This window comes from Limulus polyphemus, unplaced genomic scaffold (genome assembly GCF_000517525.1).
Source record: "Limulus polyphemus unplaced genomic scaffold, Limulus_polyphemus-2.1.2 Scaffold2221, whole genome shotgun sequence".
NCBI lineage: Eukaryota > Metazoa > Arthropoda > Merostomata > Xiphosura > Limulidae > Limulus > Limulus polyphemus.
The window spans coordinates 124,695-149,422 of NW_013667831.1; the positions used below are offsets into that span (position 1 = coordinate 124,695).

A 24,728-nucleotide genomic window follows, 5' to 3' on the forward strand; every position below is an offset into this window, starting at 1 on the left:
ATTTCTGTGTTTATACTAGTTATATTACTTTTAATGAACAGGTATATAAACAAACTGTGGGAAATCCAATGGGAGCAAACTTCTCTTCAAATACAGCCAATTTATATCTGATTTTTTAATGAAAATTCATGCAAGAAACAGGTTTCAAATCCTAAATCATATACATATACCTTTCATTACATAGACGATTTAATTGCTATAAGTAATCAGAACTTTACACCAAGGTTAATATATCCAAACGAACTTATAACAAAAAAAATAATATCACTTACATGCTAACTATTTAGATTTAGATATTAAGTTAGTAAATAACAACTGACTATTTTTGATTAGAGAAGGGCATTCAATTTTTCCATTCTTGGTCTACCTACCCCCAATAGTGTAGTGCCACATATGATGCTTAAAGGCATCATTATATCACAATTAAAAAGATTTTTACCTGTTTGTAACAGGTAATTCTTTTATGGATAATGTTATATTATTCATAAATAAACTAGAAAATAATGGTTATAAATACTAGCAATTGAGAACATTTCTTACACTGTTTTATAATAAATATGAAACATTTTTAATAAATAAATTTTCGATAAGGAAAATAACTTTTTTGACACTAGAGGTAGTTACCTACTTCTAATTAGTTAATACTAAAATTAAAACTTATTCAGTATAGCAGGGACTGGAAAGACTAACTTCAAGTAGCTGAGCTGTTCTCAGCTATACCACACTATACTTGAATAATTTTACAAGAGGAATATGAACTACAAAGAAAGATGAGGTAGAATATGTAGTTCCTTTTAAGATCTTTTATACTTTATTGAATTCTTTTGTCATCTTTTTTAGAAAAGGGTGGAGATTGAGAGTAATGTATTGTAGAAATTTAGAGTGGTTTAATATTGTTATATTGTTCATTTTAAGATATTTTATACTTTATTGATTTCTTTTGTCATCTTTTTTAGAAAAGGGTGGATATTGAGAGTAATCTATTGTAGAAATTTAGGGTGGTTTAATATTGTTATTGTTATATTGTTCAGTTTAAGATCTTTTATACTTTATTGAATTCTTTTGTCATCTTTTTTAGAAAAGGGTGGAGATTGAGAGTAATCTATTGTAGAAATTTAGGGTGGTTAAATATTGTTATTCTTCTACTTTAGGTACTATTAGAAATTTTAAGGATGGAGGTTGGCAGAAACTTCTAGTAGAAATATTTTTAGGGTGGTATTATTATTTTTTTCTACTTTTAATGTTAGAAAAACTTTTAAGGGTTACTGCCTTCCCACAACTGGTTGCAGACAGTGAAAGGCAGTAAGAGTTGAAACGTTGTGGATATAAGCACTCAACTCTGCACCCTTATTTGATTTTTGATGGCTGATAACTAGTTTTTCATCTATGTTTGGATTTTGTCTGATATATGGGATATCCCCAATGCTTTTGGGAGCTATCACCACAGACAATTTCCATTATGACTGGAAAATTGCAATGGAATTTTAAAATAATTACTTTTATATAATTCATTATTGTTTTCTATTCTGATTTTAATTGCCTATTTACAACTAATGTAATTAATATAATAATAGTTTTGAAGCTATTTTCTTTACATAAATAAATAAATATGTGTATATATATACATACATACACACAGAGATAAGGAAAAGTTCTAGATATTTTGACAAACCTCCTACACCAGAACTAGAGTTTGCTTATCTTAACAACAACCCAGTACAAAATTTTAAAAGATACAAAACTTTCAAGTTTTGTTTTATTTGACATTGATTTTAAAAACTACGTCATTTAGTGGACAAAGCTACACAATAGGAGACACTAGAAAATATTATAACAAAAGCCTAAAAAGCACACCTTCAAGTACAAAATAATTGGAAGTATCTAGGTTTTAATCTTTCTCTTTCAGACAAAAATAATTCTTGACTTTAAAAAATGTATATATTTCTGCTATTTCACAAATTCAATCTTTATGTTTTTGAATTTTGTGCAAAGCTACACGAGAGCTATCTGCACTAGCCATCCCTAATTTAGCAGTGTAAGATTAGAGGGAAGGCAGCTAGTCATCACCACCCACCGCCAACTCTTGGGCTACTCTTTTACCAACGAATAGTGGGATTGACCGCCACATTATAACGCCCCTACGGCTGAAAGGGCGAGAATGTTTGGTGTGACAGGGATTCGAACCCGCGACCCGCAGATTGCGAGTCAAGCTCCTTAACCACCTGGCCATGCTGGGCCTATTTATAAAGTAGCAAAGCTTTCATTCCAAGCACCATCTGTCAGTATTTTGAAAAAATACAGCCAGTTACATCTATGTAATTTTACTCAGGAAAACTCAACAATTTGTAGGATACTTCCACATACAAAAAAAAAAAATCTAGGGTGATGCAAACACAGCTGTAAATATTTTGTTGAAGTGATTTCCTTAAAGGTTGTATTTATCTCAAACATTAGGGTTAAAAAAAGAATCTCACCTTCCACCATGAGGTTTCCGACATATACACCATAGTCGTTCAGGATCATCTTCAGGTAACCAATCAGCATCACTGGAATTATCAGTGTAATCAATGTCAATGTTGTCATCCTTTTTCTCTTTTTTGTCTTCCTTGGATGTTTTACCTTTGACAAACAGACATACAAGAAATATTTCAAAAACTGATCATTTATTAGTTTTATGTTCAAACATTTTCACTGTCCTAATAAAGTTAATAAAAGAAACTTCAAAAGACAAAACAATTCCTGGAAAAAAAAAGGGAATGCAGGTCAGCAAACAACATATGAAGTATTAGTTATAGTTATAGAAATCCGTTGCATTCTATCAATTTAATTTGCAAAAAGAGAAAACTGGAACCTAACCAGCATTCAAAACCATAACTCTGTTTACTCAGCAATTGCTTTGAGCATTAAACTGCCACAAAACATTGCAGAATAGCTGTATACAATGTGCAAAGTATTTGGGACCTGATGATTTTACTGTAAAACCAATAAGAACATTTTCATGTCAACTATCCCTATCTTAAATGTCAGTAAATCACCAGTGTGCCAATTGTAAAACATTGAGTTTAAAACCAGTTCTGTTTGATTGTTGTATCAATGTATGGTATACACATTATCTCTGATGTCAGCATTACTTTCTCTTAATAGATGGATGTATTGCTTTTATTCACTGCTGTGGAGAAACTGTGAGACAGCAGTACATGACACTAAATCCACAAGGGAATTTAATTTAAAAAAAGCTTTGGTTCAATCACCCCAGTACTTAATATACCAGGAAGGTTTGGGTAACTGTGTCCTAAAGATTTTGGATATTTTGCTACCCTACTGCTGAGTCTATTGAATAATGCCCGTTTCAGTTCACTGGTTAGCAAGTATTTTTCTTTTTTTGTATGCCACAGTTATCACAAAATTTAAATGTTAGATAATAGAATAATGAATTACACTAGTAGAATAACTTATCCAAACTTACAAAGAATATTGAAATACATTACAGCTTTCAACATGATAATTTCCTAAACACACTTACTTTAATTGGTTTATTGCTTTTGAAATTTCATCTAATTTGGTTTGCTAAAAAATATTTTTTGATCAGAAGACAGTAATATAATGAAGATAATATAAGACAATGATGTAGCTTGCTACAACTGTAGAATATCTCCTGTACAAGCTGACTATGCTTCTGCTGTGAACAAAATTAACATATACAACATTAGTCATAATGTTTCTAATGATGTGAAATTTAATTGAATACTTGATAAATATCAAACTATTATAACTGTAAGGGTTTATTCTTGGTGACCTCAAGACATAAAATCAAGAAAAACATGTCTATACCTAGGTTTGTCAAAATAGGTATGCTAATGTTAAAGAATTTTCTTATACCTGCACTGGAACTTAGAATATTTTGTTTCCATATAACAACTAATCCAAGTTAAAAGATAAGACCTTTGGTATCAGTTACAAGTTAAACACTGAAATCTTTCAGTGACATAAATAATATCTATTAGAGTTGTTAAAATTCTATTAACCATTAGAAAAAGTAGATTTGTTAAATTTACTGCAACATTATTTGTTCTTGTTTATGACTGTAGTCTGAAGTGCATAAGCACTTTATGTGAATGATGGAATTGTGAAGTGAATGTAATTTAGATACTTATTTTTTATCAGTTCAGAAGCCTTACAGAGAGCTTCATGTGAGTTTTTGACATAAACAGTATGCTATTCCTTGAGATAAACTGCAATGTTGAAAATTTGAATGTGTTTGAGTTACAATGACTGTTTCCATCATCCAACTCCTGACATTTTGGTAAAAGTAGAGGTCAATATTATCACAATTAACTTTTCTCAAGCTTTGATCCACAAGGAAAATGTTTTTAAGAATGTGAGATTATCCTCATTATCAGGGTGGATAAAATAACATGATGCATCCTGAAGGTGTCTTCCTTTCATTGGACGTTTCACGTATACTATTTTCCAACACCTCAAAATCAATTCCATAAAATATATACTGTACCACAGTGGGGGGGCCTGTGTGAAGGATATGGGTAAGTATTCTTTGAAAGCATCTAAAGAACACCTCTGAATTGTGAACTCCATTGGGAGAGTAACACACGTTGGAGACTGCACCACTTCTGTTCCAGGCATACTCTTCACATCCAAAGAAGGAAAGAAACTAGGGGGGTTCAAACCCAAGTCTCACAAATGAATGTAGGATCTCCATCCACAAACAGGATAGTGGGGAAGGTGAAAATGGATATGCCCTATGTTTTAGAGTGGCTACGGCACATCAGACCATACCTGGCAGGTGAACTCTAGTCCAAAACCAGATGGCATCAGGTATACAGCATCCAACAGAAGTGGATTGCCTCAAAAAATATATGCAACCTCACACTCTGGGTAGAACCGCACAGAAGCTGGGTGCGACATGAACCTCCAGGAGTGCATGGTTGGAGGATCAATGCACCAGCAGAACACCACCACCCTACTTTCTACTGAATGGAAGTGATCACCACAGCAGCTTGGAAATGGAAAGTGGCAAGGACTATCATACTTACCTGGAAGAACATAGGGTAGGAATGTGGTGGAGAGTCCGGAGGAACACCAAAAGCCAGTGCAACATATGACCACAAAAACCCTATTTTGAAAAGCAAACTGCTCCTCATTTATTCAATCAAAGGGATGGCAGCTTTCCCCTTTTGCTTTACCCATGACAGTCTATGGGTTAGTATAGTCTGAAACATGCATATTTATGAAACATTTATATCATGAGGAAACCTATGAGCAATCTTGTGGAATATTCCATCTCAATAATATGCATTATAGGCCATAGGTATACATGAAGATTGTTGAGATCAGCCACCTCCCGAAGGCAACTTTGGTGAGATGTTCCATACAACCCTCGCCAAGTTACCCTGAGCAACATCAACCTACTAGGGCCCAACCCCATGGAGGTGGAAGTTCAGCAAAACAGTGCCAAATTATCCCCCCCAAAGTAGACGTGGAGTAGTGCAAAAGATCCAAAAGAAATTCCAGACGTACTAGAAGAAAACTAAAAACATGTTTATTCTCACTAATTATGCATTGAAATTAACTAATAACATCATCGGAACTACAATAACTCTTAATATTTACTAAAATCAAAGCATTCTGAATCTTTCCTTTGAGTTTCTGGGAAGTCAGGAGGTAGCCAATCATTTTTGCCTATTTCTCCATGACCAGAAAGGATTTTTAAATTCTGAAAGTTGCTCTCACCTTTTTATGCTATTTTGCACTTCCCCCATTTATTTTTGATACTTTTCAAAAAAGTGCACACAGCAGCTTCAAGGGTGGGTTTCTTGCTAACCGGGATCTTATATTTTAAATCACAACCAGGAACACAATGTTTTTGAGGCATCTAAAGGGGCATAAATAAAAAATAATCTTGGCTCTACATAGATAAATTAAACATCAATTTATAGCAAATTAAATGGTTTTGAAAATTTTCAAATATCATTCAATATTCAGCTGTTATGGTGGTCTTACGTAAAATAAAGTTTAAATTGAAATGTTTTGCATATCCACATAGAATCAGAATACTAGGAAATGGTGATGAAATTACACCACAAATATTAAAAGTATATTAGCTATTACTAGTTTATGACACATTGGATTAGTCTTTGCTTTTTTACTGTAGACTGTATGCAAAACACTGTATTATGTATAGGATATTACCTAATAACTGAATAAACTGTATCATCATCATCAGTGTATGCTATTCTACAGCACATGTTTTATATTGCTAATGCTTATCAAGTGAAATAACCTAGCCCTATATATTTTTATTGGCAGCACTAAATTGAATATACTGATTGGTAGACTTAAAGTATAATGTGTTACTGTAAGGCTCTATGGTTGGGAATTTGTAGTACATGTTTGCAAATGTTTGATGTTAAACTTGCATAGTTAGGTTAGGTTTAACAACAACATAAATAACACTTAACAGCCACACTTCACAGATTATTATTGCATAAAGAGTTTGCTATTTTCCAAGTAATTAGTTTACTGTACCTTGAAATGTATGTAGTTATAAATCTTCTATCACTATATAAAAGTAAGTACAGTCACTTCAAGTTTTAATGCTACTTTACTGTGCTTATCTTGAGGCCCCAGTGTGTGATGTCACAAACTAGCTTTAGATACAGTATACGCCTTTAATATCAAGACAGCCTTGATTCAAGAGAAGAGTGTAGATCTCTGAACAAATTACTTGGCCATAGTCCACTGAAGAGGACAAAACATGCAGAACCTTTTATGCAGGAAGAGAAAGAAGCATGAACAGTTGATAACCAGAGGTTTCATGTTTTGAAGATGGAAAGAAGAATGACTCTATATCACAACTGAATTGAAAAAGTATCCCAAGTGAATCAGATAATGGGAACAAAAGAAGTACACCTGAAAACATTTGAAGGATACCTCTGACAATGAGAGATATAGATATGAAGAGGGGAACTGCACCACATCTGAGCCAGGTATACTGTTCACCCATGTGTAGATTGTGTAGTGCACAAGATCAGAAATTGTGAGGTGTAGAGTGGCTAGGACACGGCAGACCATACTTGGTAAGCCAACTACATCCAAAACCTCCTCACAGGGTATTGACATCTACGGGACAGTAGGATGAGGATCATACTGTCTTCACCTCAAACCTAAGAGTCAGGGATTAAGACATGTATCAATTTCTGTGTATGTCATGAGGATCATCACCGATCTGTCAATCTGGGAATTGACATCTGGTATCGAAAAGGACGTCTATCACATGAAATCAACTCATGGGCCAGCACAATCCAAAGGCAATAACATCTGTGTAAGAAGAGAACGAGGGACAGTCAAGGATATCACCAGAACAATCCCACATACTAATGCTGTGACCAAAGACACAGAGGAAGCAATTGGGGGAGGAAGATAGACAACCCAAATTCATGTGAGGATTTGTATTGATTAATTCACTCTAATCCAAAACCTCTGTGCGGGAACTGACTTCTACTCCAAAGCCAATAACATCCCTGTAAGAAGAGAATGTGAGACAGTCAAGGATAGCACCAGAACAATTCCACATACTAATGCTGTGACCAAAGACACAGATAAAGCAATTGGGGGAGGAAGATAGACAACCCAATCTCATGTGAGGACTTATGTTGATTAGTTCACTCTAATCCAAAACCTCTACACTGGAAACCGACTTCCACTTGAAGGTAGGATGAGGTCTCCCAAATAATGGGGTAAATTGCAATTGCGATGGCTCAACTCCAGTGTTTACATAAAGTGTATTAGGAGGCCACGTCGTTCAGTAAGATGACAGCTCAACCCCAGTGTTTGTTTAAAAGGAAGCAGGAGGCCACGTCAACCAGGAAGGTGATGGCTCAACTCCAGTGTGTGTGTGTGTGATATAAGTGTCAGGAGGCCACATCTACCAGAAGGCAATGGCTAACTCCAGTAAGTGTGTAATAGGTATCAGGAGGCCACATCAACCAAAAGGCAATGGCTAACTCCAGTAAGTGTGTAATAGGTATCAGGAGGCCACATCAACCAAAAGGCAATGGCTAACTCCAGAAAGTGTGTAATAGGTATCAGGAGGCCACATCAACCAAAAGGCAATGGCTTACTCTAGTGGTTGTGTAAATGTTAGCAGGAGACCATGTCATCTATGAAGGTGATGGTTTGACTCCAGAGGTTGTATAAATGGTGTCAGGAGGCCATGTTGCATCTACACAGCCAGAACACCACCGCTCTACTCTCAACTGAATGGTTCTAACCTTTTCCTTGTGGAACGCATTCAGGAGGGTGCCTCTGTGGTCAACCAGCCCAGCGGCTTGGAACTGGAAATGGTAAGAACTCCCATAATCTACTCAAGGAAAGGAGAGTGACAATGTGGTGGAGAGCCCGGAGGAACGTCATCACCGGAGATAGTACAATGGTTGACCACAAAACCATATTTTGAAAAGCAGACCATACCAAGTTAATCATTCGAGGCAAGGCAGGGATGAACAGCCAACCCCTTCTGTAAGATGGCTGTAAGGAACTAGCTAACAAGAAGGTGACTTGATGTGTGAAACTGGATTGTCTCGCCAATGATCAGACAAAAGTCAGGATGGGGAGATTGGGATGTAGAAATGGGGATCGAGGTTGACAAAGAATGGAGGGAGAAAGTGAAAGAGGGGACAAGTGGTGATAGGATCAGACGTTGTAACCTCGAAAAACAAGGTTGCACTGGCAAACAGGGTGCAATCAGGAGGACTCGACAAGGAGTGAAGTGGTCAATCAGACTGGAGGGTACACATAAAAATATGTATGCGACCAATCCTGGCTGAAGGCATCAACTACTAAAGCCTGTGGATGCAGTACAGGTGATCAATAGAGGGGCAACTTGGTATTGAGGCCTGTAGCAAAAGCATTCAATTGAAGAGAACCAAATCTATGGCCAAGATTCCCGAAAAGGAGAGGATCTAATGCCCACTCTGTTGGATAGATCTGGTCTGGGTGCAAAAGATGATCCTTGGCTAGACTGAAGGCACCTGGCACCTGACATGTGATAAGATAAATGTGATGTGCATGAGCCCAGTATAATAGATCCAATGTTCCAAAAACATAGATCTCTGGACTGGTTGCTCTCTTGGTGTTTGATATATGCCACCACTGTAGAGTTGTCCGAATGAACCATCACCAGACATTGACAGGCGAGAAGGAAGTGTTGTAATGCCCGATGCACAAATATAAGTTTGAGAACACTGATATGGAAGATAGTTTCAAAGCTTCCTGGTGATTAACCCATGCCCCCCCATCCTTGATGGGATGCATCTATAAAAAGATGAAGATTTAGATACAGGGGAGGAAATGGCATGCTCACCAATGTATGGTGAGCAATCCAGTCACCATTGCAAATCGTCTTGCAAGGAAGGAGGAAGGAAAATGATGGTGGAAAGAGTAGGGTTCGACTGTTTGTGATGCGCCCACTGCAGGGATCTCTTATGGGCATAACTGAGAGGGATCAGTGCAATCATGGAGGACCACATCTTTAAAAGTGATAGAACCTTGTGAGCAGTAAGTAACTGAGCTGAAAGGGCATGGTGAGCTAAAAGTTCCATAGAACAAAGATGTAAAGAAGACTGCCAAATGAATGAGATATTGAGTGGTTTGAAGGAATGACTTCTCTAATTTGATCAAACAGCCCACACGAGCCGCCAGGGAAAGGATTTGGTGAGTATGAGTGGCCAAATCCTGCTCGGAATGAGCCAGTCGTCCAAGTAATAATGAAATCGCATCTACAGAGCATGATGAGCAAAGCCCGAACTATGTGAGAAAACACATAAAGAGCCAAGACGAGTCTAAAGGGGAGGGCTGAAATTAGTAAACCACCCCGATATGGACAAACAGAGATGGATGTGCTATCAGGAACTAAAAGGAAAGTTTACAGCAATTAGTAGACAATTATTAAGCCTATATATTTACTGTTATGACATAGTCTAATTCTTGCTCAACCCAATCATATTTAAACTTTCAAAGTTATGTTTTATTAATAAATGATAAAAACCACTTGATCTGTCACAATAAGATCTGTACAAAAACTATGAAAAATATTTGAAAATTAAAAAATGGATAATATATTCTCAAGGGTTGATAGATTCTTTGCAAAAATAAAATCACTCTTTGTGATGGGCAGAAAAATTCTCTAAAGGAAAATAAAACAATCAATAGGTGGGTTATGTTTTGCTCACAGACAAAACTCAGCTGTGTGGGAATTAAAATATGAACTTTTTTCTTTTTTTCATGAATTACACAAAATATCAGTTCTAAAATATTTTTGTGTTAAAACTGTGGAAATAATAAGATCTGACATAAAAAGCTGACTGTAAAATTGTCAAGAAAATTTTATCAAGTGACAAAAAAAATATGAATTATCAGAAAAAGCCTTATCTTTAACTTTAGTCACAGTTTGTCAAACATTTTGAAATAAATCAAGGAAAATGAATAACCACAACTTATTTTATTTTAGGCATATGAATATTTGGTCAAATAAAATAGTATGTTTGATATTCTTTAAGTAGCCTAAATTTAAAGTCATGTTTATTGTTGATTGGTGATTACTGGTGCAAAGCAACTTGGCTATCTGTGCCAAACGAGTAAAAACATCAAGAGTAATAGGCTAAAAAAGGTAAAAATAAATCAATGTAAAATGAAACAATGTACAAAAAACAGCTAAAATGTTAGATACATCTAAAAAGGCCAATGGCCTGTAAAAAGTTATAAACACAATCAAGTTGGACAGTGTCATCACCGCCAATGATATTGTCCAATGTCAAAGGTAAACCTTTATAAAATACATGTCCAAAATGGTGACATCGCTCATGCTCTTAACGATAACACGACAGTAAAATCTGGGCAATTGTAAATTGAGTGTCACAATGGCTACACATTAATGGGTGTCTGAACCAGATAAAAGAAAATGATGACTTAAAAACTGTGACCAATGCATAGTTGTGCCAAAACAATCTCCTCATTACAATCCGTGTGGAAACAAGATGGCCAAAGAGAAACCGTAGGTTTGAACTGCAAAAGCTTGTTATGATGTTCACCCAAAGCCGACTGCAAACTGGTGCAAAGCCGAGCCTTGAATACAGGACCGTAGTTCATGCATGGCACAGGCATGGCCGCGACGGCACCAGAGCAGACAGACTTAGCTGTGGTGTCAGTGAGTTAATTCCTGCAAATACCGACATGACCAGGTATCCAGAAAAACTGAATAGAAATGGAAGATAAAGAAAAATGGGCCAGTCGATGGATACTATCGATGAGAAATAACATTAAGCTATTCCATGGCCTGTAGGGAGCTGAGAGAGTCAGTGTACTGCTCAGCTTCTACATGATCCAGGGAACACAGAAGCTGTAGAAGGGATTCTGTGAGCAACCACCTAGCCATAACAGACCTTGGCAGAACCCAAACAGTCATCTGATTTTGAACCATCCGTATAAACGGATACAGAAGAATGGTTTGAAAGATGTTCAGCAAAGAGAAGACAGTACTTCTAATTGGGAGTATCCTTTTCCTCAGATGACTTACAGAAAGGTCACAGTTGGGGATGGTGACAAGCCATGGCAGAATGGGCTGATCAGTGGGGACAGCAATGTCATCCAATTACAGATCCAATTCAGCCACCTGCTCCTGGATTCGAAGGCCAAAAGTGGTAATAGTAGACCATATGTGACAAACGAGCATAGCCCATTGAGGGAGGAAGACACAACCCTAAGTGGGATGTTGTGGCTAGGATCGAAGCTTGATAGCATATTGCAGATAAGTTACAAATGGTGGATGTGAAGAGGAGGTTCATGGGCCTCAGTGTACAGACTCTGAACCGGAGAAGTGTGGAAAGCCTCAATGCAGAGCCGAAGCCCCTGATGGTGAATGGGGTCTGGCAACTTCAAGGTAGAGGCCTTGGCTGAAATTATAGACCAGAGACCCATAGTCCAGTTTTAGATCGTATGAGGGCACGATAAATCTTTAGCATAGAACAATGATCTGCTCCCCAAGAGATGGGAGAGAGGACACGAAGGATGTTCAGTGCCTTTGTACACTTGACACATAGCTACTTAATGTGTGATACGAATGTGAGCTTATGGTCAAATACAAGTCCCAGAAACTTAGCCTCAGGAACCACGGGAAGAGCAGCATCACCGAGACAGAGCTCGCGATCAGGGTGCAAATCCTGTTGGTAGCAAAAGTGCATACAAGTGATTTTGGAAAAAGAAAAGGTAAAACCACTCAAACACTCAATTGAGAGCAGTCTGAAGCTGCTGCTCAATAAACCTTATGTTTGACGACCGACACGAGATGTGAAAGTTGTTGAAACAGAGCCTTTGCAACTGTAGGAGGGAGCAGGTGAGTAATAGCATTTATTTTGATACTAAAAAGTGTGAAACTCAAGACACAGCCCACTCAAAGTTCCTGTGTGAAAGAATGAGTGAGGGTCGCACCCACACGGACTTGGAATCACCAGTCAAGTAAAAAGTTATGAATAGAAATGGGCAAATGGCCATGCAATCCATATGAGTGAAGGTCCCGTAAAATGCCATACCTCCATGTAGTATCATAAGCCTGCTCAAGATAAAAAAAGATAGAAACAAGATATTCTCTCTTGAGAAAAGCTTCTCTGGTTGAGGTCTCAAGGCGAATCAGGTGGTCCATGGTGGAGTGCTGTCAACAGAAACTACACTGGGTGGGCAAAAGGAGGTTATTTGATTCCAGAAACCAAATGAGACATGCTAGTCAAAGCAATTGGATGATAGTTAGAAGAAATCTTGGAATCCTTCCCAGGCTTAGAAAAAGGTAGAACAATAACCGGGCACCAAGCATCTGGGAAAATGTTTTCTTGTCAGATCTGGTTAAAATGTACCAGAATAGCAAAAGAGGTAGGAGAAAGATGGCACAGCATCTCGTACTGGATATCATCGGGTCCAACTGATGTACTGCCGGACCAATGAAGAGCAAGTTTAAGTTCCACCAGTGTGAAGGGGCAATTATAGTCATAAAGACGATCTGCCCAAAAGGAAAGAGGTGATTGCTCTGCCTGAGACTTGATGGTCAAGAAGGCAGGAGAGGAAACAGAAGTGCTGGAGTAATAGAAGAAAGAATCCCTGAGAGCATCAGCTATGCCTCGTATATCAGCAACTTTTTGGCCATCTGAGAGCAAGATGGAAAGGAGGATGGGAAGCATATTTCCCACTGACTTACCAAGTCGTCTTCCAGATGACTTTGGAACTGGTGGTAGAAGAGCTGTTGGAGGTGAAGTTAATCCAAGATTCTATCTGGCTTTGATACCTGACTTGTTGAGTGTGGGCTTGGGCCTGCTGATAAAGTACACAGTTAGAAAGAGAGGGATACTGTCAGAAGATAACCCAGGCCCATTTTTGAGCCTTCTGTGTCCATTGGCAGGCAGGATTCCATCATGGACGAGTATACTGTGGAAATTGTGTTAAGGTTTTTGGAATAGAATGAGCAGCTGCCTCTATAATACAGTCAGTCACTGCTTCCACACAGTCATCTATAGATGGCAGATAGACGATGGCAGGATCAAGTTCTGAGAGAGCAGTGAAAACTAACTAGGTGCATGAAAGTAAGTAAAAGCACCAGTGTTAAAGAGAGACAGGTCATGATCCGAGAGCAAACGTTCTGTGGAACGACCATTCCATCAACATTGTCACCATCCCAAAGGGGATTGTGCCCATTAAAGTCTCCTAGAAGGAAGACAGCAACTGTTCGATGAAAGCATCAAGGTCTGATTGATTGTGGATCTCCCCGGGAGACAGGTAGATGGAACAAACAGTGATGTTATAACCCAAGGAAACCCTGATGGCAACTGCTTCCAAGGGTGTATTTAGTGGCACAGACAAGGTAGGTCAACCAGCAATGCCACCCCTCCATGAACTCGCCCATCACTCAACCTGTCATTCCAGTATAAAGAAAACTGCCAAAATGTGACTACTGGCAGGTTTCAGGAATGTTTGCTGTAATGAGAGACACACAGGATGATAGTGATTGATCAAGGCCTTAATATCATCGAAATTAGAATGGAAACCTCAACAGTTCCACTGTATCAATGTGGCCATATTTATTTAGGTGGAGGAGAATGGGGAGTAGAACTGTTCTGTTTACAACCACACCATTTTTCTTTATTAAATGGAGGTCGATAGACCTCCGTGGATCCTGCCCTAGGTCAAATGGGCAGATCTCTGTCTGTAAAAGCTGATTTCAGTGACTGAGGATGTGGAAGAATAATCTCTCTGCAGTGCAGGGCCATAGAAGATGGACCCGAGCTAGCACTGGAAACAAACTCGAACCAAAGGAGATGGACCCTGGCAGTCACTGGAAGCATTGGTGGGGACAGAGACATGAGTAAACATAGACTTGTCAACTCGCTTATCCATAGAGGGCAAAAGGTTCTTCAGATGCTGTGAAAATGATTCTGTCAGAGGCATGAAAAGTTCTGTCAGCACTCCCACTGTAGCAGTGGAATGTAATGCAGCAGCATAAGTCCAAGATGGAGTTGGGGACAACAATTTCTGAGCCTCAGGAAAAGAAATATTGTTCACAGCTCTCAGATGCTGTACCTCTTTCTCCTCCCCCCCCATTTAGGGCAAGATCAGAAGTATGAGGGGTGGGAATCCTTACAGTTCACACAGCAAGGGTCCAGTTCACACATGTAGGCATCACGATCTTTGACACGACAATGAGCACACGTTAAAGAACAACGACAGGATGCCTTTGAGTTTCCAAACCACTGGCACTGGAAACATCTGTGAGGATTTGGAATATATGGCCGTACCCAAAAGTTTAGATACCCTGCCTTTATTGAAGCAGGTGGATGTGGAGATGTAAACATCAGTATAAGAACACTGGTCGGCACCATAATTCCATCCTGACAAGTGGAGATCCTTCGAACTGCTGAAACTCCTTGGCTGGAGAAACCAGCAAGAATCTCTGATTCGGGATGTTCTTCAAGCCCCTCTCAACAATGATTCCTTGAGAGGAATTCAAAGAAGCATGAGAAGTAACCTCAATGGGTATAATCCCAATGACCTTGGAATTCAGGAGAAGTTCACTGTCTTTAGCTAAGGATGTTTCCACCAGGATGTCTTCAGAACGGAGCTTCTTAACTGCTTTTGGAGAGCCAACAAGCCCCTCTAATCTCTTCTATATAAAAAAAGGGAGACATTTGCCCTAAAGTTTTTATCATACAGTGAATGTAGGATCAGGAAATGAGGTACAGTTGCACAATGTGGTGGAGACTGCTGTTTGGAGTCTTCAAGGCATGGTCATCTACCAATGAGCGGAGTTTTATAAACTTTTTTTAGGATTTGGGGGATCCATAATAAAAAGAGGAAGATTCAGTGCCCACTGACCCCACCCACAATGGATTCCTACGAGGAAATGCACTACAATGTCAAACTAGGACACTACAAAAATTCCAAGGTTTTTTGTGAGCACTACACTCAAACACCAGCATCAGACACAATGTCCACAACACCCACTGAGAATGCCCAACACTGGTACTCAGTTGACCCTAGGCCTACATGAACAGCCGATTGATCCTGAGGGGGCACCCCAAGGCCACCGGTCTACAGGAATTCAAGGCCAAAGTGGTTTGTTGTAGTGCCCCAAACGCCACTAAACCACCAGGATTCTCTCCTCCCCTTCACGGGTCACCACGCATGGCAAACATGTGGGTGGATGTTTAGATCCCAGATGAGGAAACTGAAAATACAGAACCTTCCCCGGGAGATCCCCTCACTACGTACAGGAATCCACCTCAAGGGGAATTTAAAGTCAAATAAAAAAATTAGAATAGCGTCAATTTATTTTGTAAAATAAAAATTTTGATAGTTATAATTATCTCACAAAAGTTGAAAACCATTAGGGAATGAATAAATTTAGAGAGCATATTCAGGTAATATAGTATTATTGTGTTAACAATAAACAACAACGTTTAACTTATTCACAACAGTTACAGTAATGTTTCATTTTTACAGTGATGGTAGAATGGCCTTTTTAAAAAGCTAGCTTTGTAACACAGTAACCACATATTCATTATTTTTTAAGTACAAGTAAAGATTTCTGCTACAAAAATATAGTACTTTCAATTTTTCAGTGTTGATCATATAGTCCTTAAGTAACCTAAATAAGTCAAAGTTAAATTAACATTAATATATTTTTGAAGTAATTAGTTCAGTCTGGTTATAATCCAGTGATTTCAAAACTTATATCATTTATTTATAGTAATGTTATTGATATGAAAATAAAACCAGTTCAAAACAAACACTTCAGATTTTTAATTAGTTCTAATTATATGCAATCAAATTTCAAGAAACAATTATAACATTGGTAAACAGGATGCCAATTTTCAATATTAAAAAAAAGAAAAGAAAATTACCTATAGTCCTATCATTTGCATTATCACTTATTTTAGACATCAACAATATAAAAACTTTCTCATGAGAATTCTAACATCTAAACAATGAAACCCCATTCTTTTACAAATCCATGTTATATGAGCTGCTGGTATCCTAAACAATACTAATTTTGATTAAAACAAATCTTAAATGTCTAGTCATTGTTAGTGTCTGAATAATGCCAAAACATGAAAATATACTATGGCAATACTTAAACAACATTATATTATTGTATTAGCTTACAAATAATTATTTATTGACCAGAATTAAAAATGAAAAAAAAATCTCTTTGCTATTTAGAAGAAAAAAGAAATTATTATTTTTTTTATTATATACATTTATGGACCTGTCACACTAAATACAAAACAACCAAAGGATAGTGATCCTTATTTTGTGTTCTCATGGAAATTCCTATTTGTTCATTGGCTCTGAACATATGGCAAAACCAAACACCATCCACTAGCTAGAGCCAATGATCATATGGGAATTTCCATTAAACCACAAAAAAAGTTGAGTAACCCCAGTGTTTTCTCATATTTTGTTTATAGTTTATATTTTTAAGTAATGCTGCAAATACTCTGATCAAGTGTATAAATGAAGAAGTTTAGTTAAACCTCAAACGGACTGTTTTCAGAAAACCCAAAAAACATTTTTTGGTAATTAATAGTTCAATAAAATATAAACACTAACATCTAATATTTCTTTTCAATACCACCTGGTAGTGTAAGGATGTCTGGCTGTATTGTATTACTTTCTGAAGAAAAAAAAAGGATCCCCCCCTCCCAGATCCACACCTGTTTATACAATATTAAAGAATACAGTTATTAATTTCTTAACAACAATCTTGGTAGCAAAGTGTTTGATTTTTTAAATAGTTGGAATAATCAGACACACCAGTTTTGATTAGTTTATTATTTTTAACATTAATCAATGTAATCACTGCTTAGAAGTAATTGCATCACAGACTGGCACAGCAAACATTAATACATGTAAGGGTTGAAATTTCATTTACAGGCATGGCAAAGGCACAAAAACGTTTTGTCAGTGCCATGAGGTAATAGCTCTCAAGTCTGTGGAGATGTGAGTAGCATTCCTGAAGTGTTATTTAATAAATTAGCCCCATGGTCTATATTTAAACATGAACTGAAGAAAACTATAAAAGGTTTTCAAATTCAACTTATTTTTCTAGATAGTATAGTATTGTACTCCTGATTTTACAGGTTAAACTATTCCACAGTAAAAGCAACTAAAATTGAAAAATACCTTTTTTAGGTGTTTGAAGCCCATTTGTCTTCTTTGTTCTATTCCTTTTTTGAACATTATCTGAATCCTTGTCAAACTTCTTATTATCTTTTGATTTATTATCCACAGGCTTTTTCTGGTTAGGTGTAAACCTCTGTTTCTTATCTACTTCAGCAGTTTTACTTTCATCTGTAGATATATTTTCGACTGGAATCAAATTCTCTGCAGATTCCAAAACTTTCTCATTCAGATTAACAAATTCATTTTTGTTATCTTCAACTCTTTCTTCAATCACACTTGTATCTTTTACTGAATTATCTATGGTCTTTAAAACATCATTTTTATTGCTGTTGTCAATGGAACTTTTCTGATAATCTTTTTCAGAACTGTCAAGTCTTGTTAATAAAGATATTTTATGTTTTTCTACTTTAGGTGTGTTTGATGTTTGTTCCTCATGTTCAGGCTGTTGTTCAGAATTACTTCCAGATTTCTTTTTAATCATTACATCTGGGGTACTAAACAGAGATGGTTCGATAGACAATGCTTCTATAGATGGAGTTCGAGATTCTCTTCTGACATGAATTCTTTTTGTTTTGATCTTCACTTGACCACCCTCACTTTCCGCTGAATAGTGTCTCAATTTGTCTGTCTTAATCTTCTCATTTTTCATACCATCTTTATCTACATTATCTAAAATTTTTGACTTTTCTTTCTTTTTTGTTTTATCCACTTCCTTTTTAGATTTCAGTTCAGATATTAAAGTCTGCTCTTTATGTATTGGTGTCATCTTAATTACATCAAATTCATTACCTGACTCTTCTGAATGCTTATTCCCACTGATGCTTCTACTTCGTTGTTTAGCTCTTGATGGAGGTTTCTTAGTACCTTCTTCATGCTCAAGTGTCAACTTAATTATGTCAGCTTGGAAACCAGATTCTTCCAGCTGCTTAGTTTCACTCAAGCTCCTACTTCGAAGTTTTCCTACTGAATGATACTTTTTACAATGTTCTTGTTGCATTAATGCTATTTTAGTTACACTCTCTTCATTATCAGATTCTTGTAACTGCTTGGATTCACATGCACTATTATTATATTGCTTCACTGTTAGTACTGTTGTTGTTCCTTCATTAACAGAGTTTTCTGAATGCTTGATTTCACTTGTTTTCTTATTAAGATGTTTAACTCCTGAAGGAGATTTATTATTATGCTCTTCTGAATACTTGGTTTCATTTGTCTTTGTATTAATATGTACATTTTCCAAAGAATATTTCTTATTAAGCTCTTGATCTCTAACCATCAACACAGTTGTGTTTTCTTCAGAAACTTTTGTCTCACTTGTGCTCCTATCACATGTTTGTTTTGAAGAGAAAGTTATATCATACTGGTCTTTATTTTGAGATGAAGTCTCACTTTCTTCTTTTATAAGCAACATTTCTTTGCTTAATGAAGTTTCGAGCTCTGTTTTATCATCACTTTCATTCTTAAGTTCCGACTCCTGCTCTTGATTTCCTTTGTTTTCAGAAGTTGGTGTCTTTCTTGGGCGCCCTCGCTTCCTTTGGTTTGGTGGGGATACAACTTTGATAGCTGTTTGTTGGTTAGTAGCTGGCTGAAGAGGATACTTTCTAGGTCTCCCTCTTTTTCTTGGTAAAGGTGTATCTTGAGGTGAAGATTCAAGCACTGCATTCTTCTCCTCCTCCAAGTTTGACTTTTCAGTGTCTTTCTGATTGCCACCTGTATTTTTTCGGGGTCGCCCACGTTTTCTGGGTGTTATAGGTTTTTCTGGAAGGTTATTAGTTTGTTTTTTTGTTATATCATTTTCATTTTTTCCAGGTGAGTGTGATACAGTACCGAAAGTTTGTATTTTCTCAGAATGTTCGAGTATTTTAGATGTTTTTGGAGATGAGTGCTCTGTTATGATTTCATCAAGTTTTTGCTTTTGCCTTCTTGTCTGAACAACTGGTGTTTCCAAAAAGTCCTCACATTCATATTTATTTTCAATTGGCTTTTCTTCATTTTTGGAGAATTTTGAATCTATTTCAACTTTTTTCAGTTCAGTATTGTGTAGAAGCACTGAATCATATTTATCAAGATTGTTATTTACCTGATTTTGTAACTCTTTATTATAGAAATTTGGACTTTTTTCATTATCAAGATTAATTCCTTCTACTTGCTGTTCACACAATGATTCGGTTTGATAATTTTGTTTCTCAAAAGACCTATCACCATTTGCAGAATCATTCTCCCTATAAATACATAAATAAAGAGAAATGAGAAATTGGAGATAAGTACTTTTAAAAACAAACTAAAATCAATCAATTATGCATATTACAATTACACTTTGTACATTTTAAAATGTAGCACAACTTTACACTAAAATATTGTGGTACAATTAAACACTACTAACAAAAATGTTTTGTTTAATATTACTGGGCTGGAAATAAATTACAGAGCAGGAGAATTCTATGAAAGTCAGCTAACATCTAATATGGCTGAAAGGGGGGGTCAGAAGTTGTCCGAAGGTTGCTACACAAGTATTCAGTGACATAAAAATAAAACACCATACAATGGACCAAAACCTAAACTTGTATTGTGTACTTCTCCAAAATGAGAATCTGGACACTGGCTACAGAGAAAAGCAAAAATGAGGCATTAAGAATAAAATTCAAAATTTTGCAGCTACAAATGCAAGTACTAGCAAGATTGGAATCAGTGAAAATCAGGAAGAAATTATTAAGGATGATCAACCTAGGCCAAATAAATAAACAAATACTGACTCACTGATTTATGAATGGCTATTAGTAGTTTAAACTATTTATTTTTGTTACAAATATTTAAAAAATGCTATAAGAATAAAATGCTCGCTAGAAAAAATATATTAAAATCAGATAGACTATCCTTGGAATACTAAAATATTTTTCTTGTTGAGTTGTTTTCATGCTATCAACAATAATGTGACTTAAATTCTCAATGTCCTTAATACAATGTAAAATATACATATACTTACTCTGATTTCCTCACCCTCCCACCCTCAATGACTTACTGTACATGCATAACAAAAACATACATAACCCTTGCTCATTGTGATGTTTGTGAAGTAAAGATTAACTGCTGATGCTAATGTTTATACCAATATCAAATATTTTACAACTTCTTAAGGAGGTTTTACTCATACAATCTGCCTCCAGCAGGAAAATAATATGGCTGTACTGTTGATCATTTTTGGTGATTAACATATCCAGACCATTATTTCCATTTTTGAGTGTTTGTGTCCCTGGCAAATTGCATGTTCATATGGAAATTTAACTGTGAGACAACTGCCCTCTTCTCAGTATTACAACTCAGTTTCTTCTGAAAGCAACAGCTCACATCAACACGTTAAAACTCTAGGCTGTTTAGCATTATTGTTCTGATTTCTTGCCCTTCTACACCAACAATTTGTCTTAGTTCACACACACAATACTACAGTGGTAGCATACATCAAAAATTAGTGCAGAACTTTTACAACCTTTGCTGCAAGTTCTCAACTTCTTTAGCTCGATTGTCAACATTTTTAACCTCAAGCCTGCAATGTTTCCTGGTGTGATGATAACTGCCAGACTATTTCTAATGATAGATGGTTACTCCCCACCCTTTGTTTTATCAATAGCTTTACAAATGTCTAGGTCAGTAGTTTCCAAGTTGTTAGGGATGTCATGAGTTTCACCAAATGAAGAATAGTTGAGAACATAAAAAAAAAACTCTTAAAGAATATTGCATGTGGCAGCATGGGTGTTGTACAAATCAAGGTAAGTGAGTTAGTGTGTTGCCAGTGAAAAAGTTTGGAAACCACTGGTCTAGACAGTGTGATGACTGATGCTTTTGCAACTTCAAACATCCATTTTCTTCCACCCTGTTGGCCTCCAGATAAAAATTTTCTGATTGTGGATGCATTAAGTCAATTTTCTGTCTACCCCCCACCCTTCCTTCTTTATTAGGTACTCAACATGATCAACTACACAAAATGCTGGATTCTCCTCATCATTCCACTTTGGCTGGCTTGGCCATGGGGAACCAGTCCCATTACCATCTTAGGAATATCTTTTTAGACAACCTTGAAAGAAATTTGTTATAGATTGAAATTTCACATCTCCAGCTTTAAGACATGCTGTTAAAAATAAGAATAATGTTTAAAATGCACAATAAAAGCTTTATATGGTTGACTGTCAACATTAAAAGACTAAATCTATTGGTAGCTTTATGCTGCCATCATTAAGAGTAAAAACATTCACAACAGGATACCTTTATAGAGAAAAGGCTTCTTAAATCATTGTAAACTTTAAGGTTGGTATGACAATATTGCTTTCCAAGGCTGCACACTGGCATCAACTAACCCTTCATCTCTATTTGGCAAAGATTTAACTTACAGCACAAAATTTCTGTTGATTCTCCAATATTCAATTCACTTTGAGTGTTAGGTTCATTTAAAAATTATTGTTTCATGTCATTGTATCAAATGAACTGTTTTGACAGCATTTTTAGCAAGTAGAAAAATTAGCATCTTTATAGTATATAGACATAACCTATATGTTCATTGAGACAATATTTTAAGTCATGTTTAGTTTGATCAATACATTTTTTATTGCATTCACATTAAATTTTATAAATACCTTTTTTTTTATCCAAGATATCTTTTCTCTCTTTAGTATTAGAAAGTCTTGTTTTAATTTTGTTAATTGGTTTAAAAATAGGAATAAAATTAAGTTTGTTGAACACACTGGCAGTTTGACTAATTACATCTTGTATATATATGGCAATATTAATTTTCTTTATGTAGACAGTTTAATCTAGTACAATGCTTAACAAAATTTTTTATATTTTTTCTGCAATATACGTTTAATTACGCCAACATGATAACCTCTTATCATTAGCAATGCTTTTTATATAATTCAATTTATTCTTCAAATTAAATATATTGAAACAAATTTTAAATGCTCTGTCTATATAAGTATGAAAATCTGTTAGTTTCTGAGAAGATGAATAACATCATCTTTCTTGTGCCAACATGGAGACAGTTGTAGAAATAGTTCTATTAATATTTTTTTTAACAAATACACCAAAAATGTGACCAATTACCTTGTTCAATCTAATAATAAAACAAAATACAGTGGGTCCCCATTATACATTACATTGCTCTGTGTCGTTTTATTAGTAGTGCATTCACCAATTACTACCCATGTATCAAACAACGTTGCCTTGTTTCGTTACTAGAGCATTACAACACTGTCAACTACTATTCCTGGTGTAGTATTTATCAATTACCTACAATATTTTTGAAACAATGTTGCCTTGTTTCTTTACTAGTGTTAACCTTCTCTGCCCATGCATCCTTTACTGCCCATGTCACGAAGAATTTAGTGAATTACAATCAAAACTTAGACTACTTTTTGTATATGTTATGCCAATTAGTACAGCATAAAATCGTAGCTAGTAATCTTTTAATATTATATAAATTTTAAGTTCTTAATTCTATAAGGCAATATAAAAAAAAAAGAGAAATGTGACATTATTTCAATAGGCATCCCCACTTCTCTAATTTATTCACCATACCTCCAATAAGTAGAAAATTTAACATAAATTACTCACTATAATATTGTCATTGTTCTGACAAAGCCTTCAATCTTGTTTGGTTACAAGCTTTGTTCCTAGGGGGAAGATATCTCGTGGTTGGTCAATTTGACCAAGCCCGTGTCATACTCACTCACCTATACAAGCCTTACAACCACTACAGTACTCGTATGTATTAAACAATATCAATGTTTAGTCCTTTAATGTTCTTACAACATGTTTTGTTTACTATACTGTAGTTAAAAAAAGCCATGTTGCACCATTTAAAAAAGTTATTCACAGGTGAACTGAAATTGTTCATAACACATTTAAAGATTGTGTTGATTAACATTGTTTCAGATGTGCATCCCACTTTCCAGGAATGCATCACAATGTATAATGGGCACCCCCTGTACACTTAGAAGAATTAACATTACTTAGATAATCAGCAAGTGTTTTCAACTCGACATCTCAATGTTGTAAAATCAAAAACATACCATCCAAGAAGCTAATCCAATAATCAGGCTTTAAAGAGGTATTATTGAGAGCAATACATTCAAAACTATCCATATAAGTCATAAAGCAGTGGGGAAAAAGAGGGGAACCTGTGGTTAATCCAGTATTCTGTTTATGGTAGTTTTCTTTAACTTTAAAAAAAAAGTATTTTCAACAAACACGCACTCAATTTGACTGCTCTCTAGTGCACAAATTTTCGCTTGCCACTAGCCTTGAAGAGGAAGAACCAGCAAGCAGTTTTGTGGAACACCCCATCTCAACAGTGAACATGATGGACCTTATAGATCTCACGGTGCAGATTTTGGATATCAGTATACCAGACAGGCACCACTCACCACCAAGCAAGATCCATAACATATGAAGTAGGTCCCTGAAAAAAAATGAGAAAAGAAACAAAAATAACTTACCCACTCAGAGTTGTACCGACATATGGAGAATGGTTACAAGGGGAAGACAATATCCAGCTGAACAGGAAACCACCAAATGGGGCAAGTAGCATGACACCAAAGTGTGTGGAGTGGTCCACATGTCAGTCTAAATAACTTCCTTCAAAGAATGACAGAAATGAACAGCCAAGGACATTGGGAGGTGATGGATCAGATGTACAATAAAGGAGAAAGGGAGGAATACATAATACAGATAACCTGATGAACCCAACCAGTAAGGGTAATAGGAGAATATCACTAGAATTGGACAGGTTTCAATGGATAACAAATGGAAGCAAGAGCCACAGAAGGATGCTGTGCACAACATGTAACACTGTAAAGCACAAACTGGACATAGGAGACAATCCAGATCAGAGTGAGAGTAAATGTGTGATATAGAAGTAAGGGAAATAACTAGAGAAGTAATAATGGCTGGAGATGGCTTGAATGGGTAATGAAGAAAAACTTTAATATAACAGCAAATGTACA

General features: G+C 36.2%; 1 protein-coding gene across 5 annotated transcripts in view; it reads right to left on the reverse strand.

The window, feature by feature from the left end:
- The window catches only part of LOC106466322 (PHD finger protein 3-like), a 185,870-nt gene that overhangs the window by 120,979 nt on the left and 40,163 nt on the right, over window positions 1-24,728 (reverse strand). For all 5 annotated transcript variants that reach the window (XM_013926598.2, XM_022394301.1, XM_013926595.2 and 2 more), the window contains exons 3-4: window positions 17,737-19,958; window positions 2,475-2,619 (exon numbers count right to left, since the gene is read on the reverse strand). In XM_013926598.2, coding sequence (XP_013782052.1) covers window positions 2,475-2,619; window positions 17,737-19,958 — 2,367 coding nt within the window. The remainder of the gene's footprint in view (window positions 1-2,474; window positions 2,620-17,736; window positions 19,959-24,728) is intronic.